The sequence below is a fragment of the Coenobita brevimanus genome, chromosome 52, assembly GCF_032717465.1.
Source record: "Coenobita brevimanus isolate Jiangsu-jjx chromosome 52, ASM3271746v2, whole genome shotgun sequence".
NCBI classification, from domain to species: domain Eukaryota; kingdom Metazoa; phylum Arthropoda; class Malacostraca; order Decapoda; family Coenobitidae; genus Coenobita; species Coenobita brevimanus.
The window spans coordinates 36,850,542-36,860,541 of record NC_137005.1 but is presented as its reverse complement, the minus strand read 5'-3'; the positions used below and the strand labels follow the sequence as shown (position 1 = coordinate 36,860,541).

General features: G+C 42.8%; 2 protein-coding genes across 2 annotated transcripts in view; one reads left to right on the top strand and one right to left on the bottom strand.

The window, feature by feature from the left end:
- The window catches only part of LOC145400530 (uncharacterized), a 7,676-nt gene extending 7,271 nt beyond the window's left edge, over positions 1 to 405 (top strand). Inside the window, exon 5 of the mRNA XM_080273051.1 lies at positions 311 to 405. Within this exon, the coding sequence (XP_080129177.1) occupies positions 311 to 405 (95 nt within the window). The remainder of the gene's footprint in view (positions 1 to 310) is intronic.
- Positions 406 to 5,590: 5,185 nt separating this feature from the next.
- LOC145400529 (Y+L amino acid transporter 2-like) overlaps positions 5,591 to 10,000 on the bottom strand; it is a 28,160-nt gene continuing 23,750 nt past the window's right edge. Inside the window, exons 8-10 of the mRNA XM_080273049.1 lie at positions 7,788 to 7,937; positions 6,327 to 6,504; positions 5,591 to 5,652 (exon numbers count right to left, since the gene is read on the bottom strand). Of these exons, the coding sequence (XP_080129175.1) occupies positions 5,591 to 5,652; positions 6,327 to 6,504; positions 7,788 to 7,937 (390 nt within the window). The remainder of the gene's footprint in view (positions 5,653 to 6,326; positions 6,505 to 7,787; positions 7,938 to 10,000) is intronic.

The window sequence follows — 10,000 nt, the reverse complement described above, 5'->3', positions numbered from 1 at the left end:
AGTAACACAGAAGACGACGGCAAGGTGTAATAAGCAAACTAAATCGCTTAGGAAATGGCGTTAGGGAGCTTCCTCATCCTACAAGACTACAGTTAAGTATTTTTTGTAGTCTCTTATTACTACCTTGACTCTCATACACCCAGATATCATAGTTCATCAGTACACGGTAGAGATAAAGATAATGATAGGGAAGATAACACACTCATAAGGGTCCAGACACCTGAGGGATGGCAAACACGTGTGTGATACGCGTGTTGTGTTGTGTGAGGCCGCGTCCACACGTGTACTCGAACACGTGCTGGCAACACAGCTGGCAACATATTTGGGTACATGTGTGCAGGTGTATTTGGACAGGTGTATGCAAACATGTCTCAGTGCAGCTTGGAACACTGGCAGCAGAGGTGATGAGATAAGTGTGTCCATACCAGGCAGCTGAAACTTTATCATGTTGCCAACGTGATCTGGACGCTGCTGTTCCCGACATGTTTGCAGCGTGTTTGTTACTGTGTTGCTTACATGTTTCCAGCACTTGTTTGAGCACACGTGTGGACGCGACCTTATGCAGCCCCGACCTCTCTCTGTTCTCCATCTGTTCTTCTTGTTCGCCTTCTCCTTCCTCCTCCTCCTCCTCCTCCTCTTCTTCTTCCTCTTGCCCCTGACCTCTCCCTACCTTGCTGAATTTCGCTCTCTTCTTCTTCTTCTTCTTTTTCTCCTCTTTCCCCTCTTCCTCCTCCTCCTCCTCCTCCACCTCCTCCTCCTTCTTCTTTTCCTCCTTCTCCTCCTCCTCCTCACCCCTAACCTCTCCCTACCCTGCTGTATTTCGCTCAGTCTTTCTCTGGTATGGCCTGAAGATGCATATAAATAATTACCTAAATAAATAGATAGATAGATAGATAAATAAACAGATGTAAGAAATATTTAGGAATACGAGTAGATGATATTTCTTGCTCTAATTTAGCGATTTTCTTTCTCTTTCTTTCTTTCTCTCTCTCTCTCTCTCTCTCTCTCTCTCTCTCTCTCTCTCTCTCTCTCTCTCTCTCTCTCTCTCTCTCTCTCTCTCTCTCTCTTTCTGGATCTCTTTCATCTGTGTTGGTGGGAAATAGGGTGATGATGATGATGATGGTGATAATGAAGATGACGATGATGATGATGGTGATGAAAATGACAATAACGACGATGATGATGGTGATGATGATGACAATGATAATAATACTGATACTGATGATGATGATGATGGTAATGAAGATGATGATGAAGATGGTAATGAAGATGATGATGATGATGATGGTGATGAAAATGACAATAATGACGATGATGATGGTGGTGGTGGTGATAATGATGATGGTGATGAAGATGATGATGATGGTAAGGAAGATGATGATGGTGATGGTGGTGGTGGTGATAATGGTGATGAAAATGACAATAATGACGATGATGATGGTGGTGGTGGTGATAATGATGATGGTGATGAAGATGATGATGATGATGAAAATGATGATGATGATGGTAATGAAGATGATGATGATGATGAAGATGGTAATGCAGATGATGGTAATGAAGATGATGAAGATGATGATGATGGTAAGGAAGATGATGATGATGATGAAAATGATGATGATGATGATGATGGTAATGAAGATGATGATGATGATGATGATGATGATGATGATGATGATGATGGTAATGAAGATGATGATGATGATGATGAAAATGACGATGATGATGATAATGATGATGATGTATATAGTAGTATGGATTTTGTTACATAGAAAATAAAGTTATATTTTCTTTACCAAATCTTTTTTCTTTTTTTTTCCAGTAAAGAGAAAATAAAAATAAAAATAAATCACTTAATTCTTCCCACTGCTTTACTCTCTTCACTTCAACTTGGCCCAAACTTGTCCTCTCTCTGTCTTGAAAACTGTGGGCTAGTCACGAAGAAGTGCTAGGGAAAGGGTGTGGACCCGTAGCACTGTCTTTCTCTGCCACTGAGCTACGTGAAATAAGCTGCCAAAGGAAGAAATATGTGTGTGTGTGTGTGTGTGTGTGTGTGTGTGTGTGTGTGTGTGTGTGTGTGTGTGTGTGAGAGAGAGAGAGAGAGAGAGAGAGAGAGAGAGACAGACAGACAGACAGACAGACAGACAGGCAGACAGAGACAGAGACAGAGAGATAGAGACACAGAAAGAGACAGGTGATCATTTCTCACCTGCAAATTAATTAAGGAAAAATAATACCTGTATCGACTGGAGCCAAGATTTTTTATTCATATATATATATATCACTAATTAGTCATCAGTAGGGGCGTAATTACCTCTCAATGACCCCTTAATGACATCCTGATTACCCCTCTTCATGTGACCAATTATTTTCCTGATTATTTTTTTTGAGAGGGTGTAAAATTGAAAAAAGGGAGTAAATAAAAAAGAGAGGAAATAAAAAGGGAGTAAATAAAAAGGGAGTAAATAAAAAAGGGAGTAGTTTAAAAAGGGTGTAAATTAAAAAGGGTGTAAATTAAAAAGGGAGTAAATAAAAAAGGGAGTAAATTAAAAAAAGGGAGTAAATTAAAAAAAGGGAGTAAATAAAAAAGGGAGTAAATAAAAAAGGGAGTAAATTAAAAAGGGAGTAAATTAAAAAGGGAGTAAATTAAAAAGGGAGTAAATAAAAAGGGAGTAAATTAAAAAAAGGGAGTAAATTAAAAAGGGAGTAAATAAAAAGGGAGTAAATTAAAAAAAGGGAGTAAATTAAAAAGGGAGTAAATAAAAAGGGAGTAAATTAAAAAAAGGGAGTAAATTAAAAAGGGAGTAAATAAAAAGGGAGTAAATTAAAAAAGGGGGGGAAAAAGGGAGTAAATTAAAAAGGGAGTAAATAAAAAAAGGGAGTAAATTAAAAAGGGAGTAAATAAAAAAGGGAGTAAATTAAAAAGGGAGTAAATAAAAAAAGGGAGTAAATTAAAAAAGGGAGTAAAAAAAGGGAGTAAACTTAAAAGGGAGTAAATAAAAATGGAGTAAATAAAAAAGGGAGTAAATTAAAAAAGGGCGTAATTTAAAAAGGGAGTATATTAAAAAGGGAGTAAATTAAAAAGGGAGTAAATTTAAAAAAATATGGCTACCTCAAAAGAAAAATATTAATAACAGAAAAATGGGTAAAAACAAAATGTAGGCATCATCCACTCACTTGATGTAGTGCTCTCTGCGTCTTCCTTCACCTTTATCATTCTTTTTCTGTGTCTGCCTTTCTCTCGTCCTATTTCCATCATCCACTCACTTGCTGTAGTGCTGTTTACTTCTTTCTTCACCTTTATCATTCTTTTTCTGTGCCTGTCCTCCTCTCTGCCTATTTCTCCCATCTTTCCTGTCACGTTTTATGACTCTTGTTTCCTTTTCAGGTGGCTTTACATTGAGTACCAAACTATTTAAAACGCTGGGTGGTAACCATATAATCAAGCCATACGTGTTCCCTACGTGTCAACGAGTGAGTTGGTGGAGGGTTAGTGCCCTTCCCCGTAAAACAACTAACTCAAAGAAAAACGGCCACCCCTTACGGGATTATGGCGTCTGGCTATAGATAGATAGATAGATAGATAGATATGTCCCACCTCTTGCTGGGAAAATTGATGTATAATTGGCATAGATTTATTGTTGAAATGTAGATAAAGATACAATTATAGATACAGATAATAACAACTACATAAACACAAACGCAAATAAACACATAGGCAGATAACGATAACATATATTTAGTTAACATAGATATTATTTTTAACACACAAACACAAAATCATAAACGTATATATAATTATTACTGATATAAAACTGACATGGGTCCGTCCCCTCCTTGGTTTAAGAAGGTCCCTAACACCTCTTCCTTAACGATTTATTCTGGGATATGGCTGGTTAATATCAATATGTTTAGTTACGTATGCAGAGGATGGTAGTGATGGAATTATTTAAAAGCCACAGGGGAGGACAGTCAGTAGTACTAAGCAAAATAAATCGCTTAGGAGAAGGTGTTAGGAAGAGAATACTGGGTACACATCTGACCATTATTAAAATATATAAATTAATATAGATAGACACTTATATATATATATATATATATATATATATATATATATATATATATATATATATATATATATGTGTGTGTGTGTGTGTGTGTGTGTGTGTGTGTGTGTGTGTGTGTGTGTGTGTGTGAGTGTATAATTTATCATTATTATTATAATTATCATCATCATCATCATCATCATCATCATCATCATCATCATTATTATTATTATTATTATTATTATTATTATTATTATTATTATTATTACCCAACCAACAGTGCCTATCCAGTATTTAGCATCTACAGATCCATATCGCTGTCTATGTTTTTGTCTTCATTGCTGTTATTCTTCTTGGAGAAAACTCTGCCTCAGTCCTTCACAAGTTCAAGGTCTCGATTGTGTCAGCGTGGGAGGCCTCTTAACACCTTCTCCTTACCTATTTATTTCTCAATATATGGAACGTTAATATTCTGGTCAATGATCTATCTGTCTATCTATCTAATTAACTATCTATCTACGTATATATCTGTTCATCTATCCATCAGTGCATCTATCTGTCAAGCTGTAAATCTGTCTATCTGTCTATCTATATCTACCGACCTACCTACAGTATCTATCTATCTATCTATCTATCTGTCTATCTGCCTATCCATCTTTCCATCCATGCCTTAGTCTGTCCATTCATCTATCCATCCATCCATCTATCTATTTATATATCTGTCTGTCTGTCTGTCTGTCTATCTATCTATCTATCTAACTATCTGTCTCTCTGTCTATCTATCCATCTATCCAGGCTCATCTAAACGTGAACCCATTGGACTGCAGGCTGTATTTACCCCTTTCCTGCAGTCCACCATCGTCCTTTCGGGGGATAGGGAGGGAGTTGAGGGACGTGTGTATAACCAAGCTGTGGAGCCGCCTGGTTATATTAGTGCCACCACGTGAAGGCGTCCCTCTCCACAACCAATAGAGGAAGGAATATCTATCTATCTATCTATCTATCCGTCTATCTATCTATCTGTCTATTTATCTGTCTGTCTGTCCATCTATCTGTCTGTCTATCTATCTGTCTATCTTATCTATCTATCCATCTATCTATTTGTATGGATGGAAGACTGGACAATACTCCTCCTCCTCCTCCTCCTCCTCCTCCACCTCTTCTTCCTCTTCCTCCTCTTCTTCTTCCTTCGCTTTCTCCTCCTCCAGCCACACTTCTCCTCTTCCCTCTCCGGTCACACTTCTCCTTCTCCTCTCCTTTTCCTTCTTCGTCATCGTCCTCCTCCTCTTCTTCTTCCTCCTCCTCTTCTCCTTCCTCTTCCTCTTCCTCCTCTTCTTCCTCCTCTTCCTCCTCCTCCTCTCCCTCTTCCTCTTCCTCCTCTTCTTCTTCATCCTCTTCTTCCTCCTCCTCATCCTTTCAGTCGCATTCCTCCTCTTCTTCTTCCTCCTCTTCATCCTCTTCCTCTTCCTCCTCGTCTTCCTTTTCCTTCTCCTTCAGTCACACTTCTTCTCCTTCCTCTTCCTCCTCTTCTTCCTCCTCCTTCTCCTTCAGTCACACTTCTCCTCCGGTACGCACAGGAACAGCTTCTGGCACAGCACCGTCACCTGGTCTGGAACGGAAATAAATCACTCAGGTATTTCCCACACTAATTCCGGCGATTATTGATCACTAGCGGGGGTATCCGGTGTTGCCCGGGGGGGAAAAACTCTATGGTCGTGCACACCGCAATCGCCTGGGCCCCTGCGAAAGAAAACTCCTAGGGTCCTATTATCCCCATTGACTTATATTACTTTATGGAGCTATTCCCACCATGGACCTATTAATACCATGGACCTATTCCCACCGTGAACCTCTTAATACCATGGACCTATTAATACCATGGACCTATTTCCACCATGGACCTCTTAATACCATGGACCTCTTAATACCATAGACCTCTTAATACCATGGACCTATTCCCACCATGGACCTATTCCCACCATGAAACTGCAGTCAAGCCCCAGACGCATCTTTATCTTTCTCCTGCCATCCACGACAAGAGGAGAGAAAATAGATAGATAGACAGACAGATGGGTAGATAGACATATAGAGACAGACAGACAGACAAGCAGACAGATAGGTAGACATAAACAGACAAATAGACGGATAGATAGATAGACAAACAGACGAACAGACAGATAGATAGACAGACAGGTAAGCAGACGGGTAGATAGACAGACAGACAGAGAGGTAAATAGAGAGGTAGATCGACAAAGAGACAGGTAATCCACTCTCTCCACTCACCTATAAATCCGTGGCAGAGTCTAGCCACGTCAGTACGGTGGATGGCGAAGTAGTATATGGGGAGGCCTGCCAGGGTGACAAGGACGGCCCCCAGCACCTCAGAGGGCGTCATCGCCATCGGCACCACCACCAGGAACACCAGGCACGCCGCGAACACCAGGGGCACCACCAGCCACACCTGTAGGGGAGGAACAGGTGTCAATTTAGCCCTCTCAGCATCGGGAGTACTCTATCCCAGCACGCCACACCTTTACCACCATCACAAGGCCCCCCCCCCCTCCAGCTAGATACGAAGGGCGCCACCAGCCACACTTGCACGGGGAAACAGGTGTCAATGAACCCCTTCATCTTCAGCAGCACTCTATCCCAGCCCACCTGCGTTACCTGAGTGAGTCCTAGGAGCCTGGGTGCACCTTCCAAGATGGCTGTTTTTCTCACGTAATTCTCAACAGGAAAGACAGACAGGAGAAAGCTATGGGCTGACTGTCATCACCCATACATGCACAATAATAATGATTACAATAATAATAATGATGATGATGATGATAATAATAATAATAATAATAATAATAATAATAATACCGTTCACTCACTCAATTTAGCAGAATTACTCCCTCACTCACTCTAGCAAACTTCCTCACTCACTCTCACTCCCTCACTCACTCTAGCAGCCTCACTCACTCACTCACTCACTCTTGCAAACTTCCTCACTCTCTCACAACCTCACTCACTCTAGCACCCTTACCCACACACTCATTCTCACAACCTCCCTCGCTCACTCCCTCACTCTCTCACTCTCTCCCTCCCTCCATCTCTCCTTCCCTCCCTTACTCTCTCCTTTCATCCCTCCTTCCCTTCCTCACTCTCTCCCTCCCTTCATCCCTCCTTCTCTCCCTCACTCTCTTCCTCCCTCCATCCCTCCTTCTCTCCCTCACTCTCTTCCTCCCTCCATCCCTCCTTCCCTCCCTCACTCTCTCCCTTCCTTCATCCCTCCTTCCCTCCCTCACTCTCTCCCTTCCTTCATCCCTCCTTCCCTCCCTCACTCTCTCCCTTCCTTCATCCCTCCTTCCCTCCCTCACTCTCTCCCTCCCTTCATTCCTATTTCCATCCCTCACTTTCTCCCTTCATCCCTCCTTCCCTCCCTCACTCTCTCTCTCCCTTCATCCCTCCTTCCCTCCCTCACTCTCTTCCTCCCTCCATCCCTCCTTCCCTCCCTCACTCTCTCTCTTCCTTCATCCCTCCTTTCCTCCCTCACTCTCTCTCTCCCTTCAATCCTCCTTCCCTCCCTTACTCTCTCCTTTCATCCCTCCTTCCCTCCCTCCTTTCATCCCTCCTTCCCTCCCTTACTCTCTCCTTTCATCCCTCCCTCTCTCTCTCCCTTCATCCCTCCTTCCCTCCCTCACTCTCTCCCTCCCTCCTTCCCTCCCTCCCTCACTCATTCGCTCACTCTCTCACTCTCACCTTGAAGGGCCTGTGCCACTCGGGATGCGTGTAGCGGAACCTGAAGAGTGCACATATGACCGCAAGCTGCATGGCGGTGGCGCTGAAGGCGGTGTAGTTAATGAGTAGGGACACGTCAGGCACCAGCACCATGACGATGATGGTGAGGCCCTGTGGTGGTAAAGAGAGTAGTGGTGGTAGTGGTAGTAGTAGTATGAGGAGGAGGAGGAGGAGTGGTATGGTAGTAGTAGTAGTAGTAGTAATGATAATAATCCTAGTAATAATAATAATAATAATAATAATAATAATAATAATAATAATAATAATAATAATAATAGCTGTAGTAGTAGTAGTAGTAGTAGTAGTAGTAGTTGCAACCCCAGGCTCATCTCAACGTGAACCCAATGGACTGCAGGCTGGAGCTGCCCTTTTTACTTTTTTTTTCCATAGTCCCCCATCCTCCTTTCGGGGGAAGGGAGGGAGCTGGCCAGTTATATCAGCTCCACCACGTGAAGGCGTCCCTGTCCTGGTGTCCAGCACAAGAGGGTATAGTAATACATGGGAATACAAAGTGAATACAAAAGTTGTGGAAAATCAAAGTGGACAGTGACATTTTGTGGAAGGGTGGGCCATGGACCATGGAAGAAGTGATTAGATTTTGGGGCTGATCCGGATCCAGATCCAGATCCATTTTAATGGTAACAGCATTGGAGGGGGTATGCGCTCTTTGAGTGCTTTCTAGTTTGAATTGCAAATCTCACCTTCGAGTGTCCAGTTGCAACTTTTAAACCTCCATTCTTAGCAAGACTATCTATCTATCTATCTATCTATCTATGTACAGCCAGACGCCTTAACCCCGTAAGGGATGGCCATAAAAAAATCGCCTCCTTGTCACCCTGTCCCCTGTCATCTCGGTGCCCTCCCCTCAACTTACACCCCCTTCCCTCACGTACCTCTCTTCTCCATCCCTCCATCTCATCCTCTGCCACGCATTCAACATAAGCACAGGGGCAGGCGTGTGGTTAGTGACAGTATTCACAGCTCAGCAATCATGATGGGGAGTCAGCAATTTTAAGCCAAGTTGAAGTGCAAGGAGTATAGCATCACTCACCTTCAGTATAACCGCTACAACAGGTGTGTGGATGGTGACACTGGCGAGGCTGTAGTGTTGAATTACTGCTACAACTCAGCATTCAGTATGGACAGTATTCATACCGTTTCGTCGTATCGTTTATAAATGCTCTAAAATGCGTGCATGCGTCGGCCTTGGTCACCTAATGGCGGTAATTCACGCTGCTCGATCTCTGACAGCCTCCCTATTCAGTCCCATATCCCTTACGCTACACTCTATGACCTTGTCCCAGGTCTTTTTCGGTCTACCTCTCACAGCCCTACCCCTAACGTCAACACTTCTCACTTTCTGCACCCAGTTATCATCCCCCATCCTCTCCACATGCCCAAACCATCTCAATCTACCTCTCCTCATCACAACACCAATACACTCCAGTCCCATCCTTCCTCTCAACTCTTCCATCGTAAACCTAGCCCCCCCAGGCTTCGCAATCAAGGACGCACTGCATATCCACCTAATTATTGCCATTTCTGTACGTTTGAGCCTACGAATATCCTCTTCCTTTACTGCCCAGGTCTCACTACCACACAGCATTACACTCCTAACACATGCCGCATACAAAGATCCCTTAGCGTGTAGGGAGAGCCAATTTAAAGTAAAATGGAGAGGTATATGGGGAATGTGAGCTGGGAGCAAGGCAGTGAAATGGCCGGGGACAGGGCGACATGGAGGCGATTTGTTTGTGGCCACCCCTTACGGCATTAAGGCGTCTGGCAATAGACAGATGCAAGATAAATCGTTACTCCCAGTCTTTCATTTATGCAACAGGTCAACTCTGGAACTGTCTCCCTCTGTCTGTATTTCCTACTTCCTACGATCTCCAGTCTTTCAAACGCAGTGTGTCCAAGCATCTCGAAATTAACGGATCTTGAATTTGGCTCTCTTTTGTATTGCTTTTGTTTTTTTTTCTTGGAAGGAACGATTTGCGGGCTCCTGGCCTTTGGTTCCTTCTTTCTTGCATAAAAAGAAAATACCCACCTGCAGTATGGCCGCGGGGACAGGTGTGTGGTTCGTGACGCTGACGGGGTTAAAGCGCCTGGCAATAGATAAATAGATAGACAGATAAATAGATAGATAGATAGATAGATAGATGTAGTGTAGT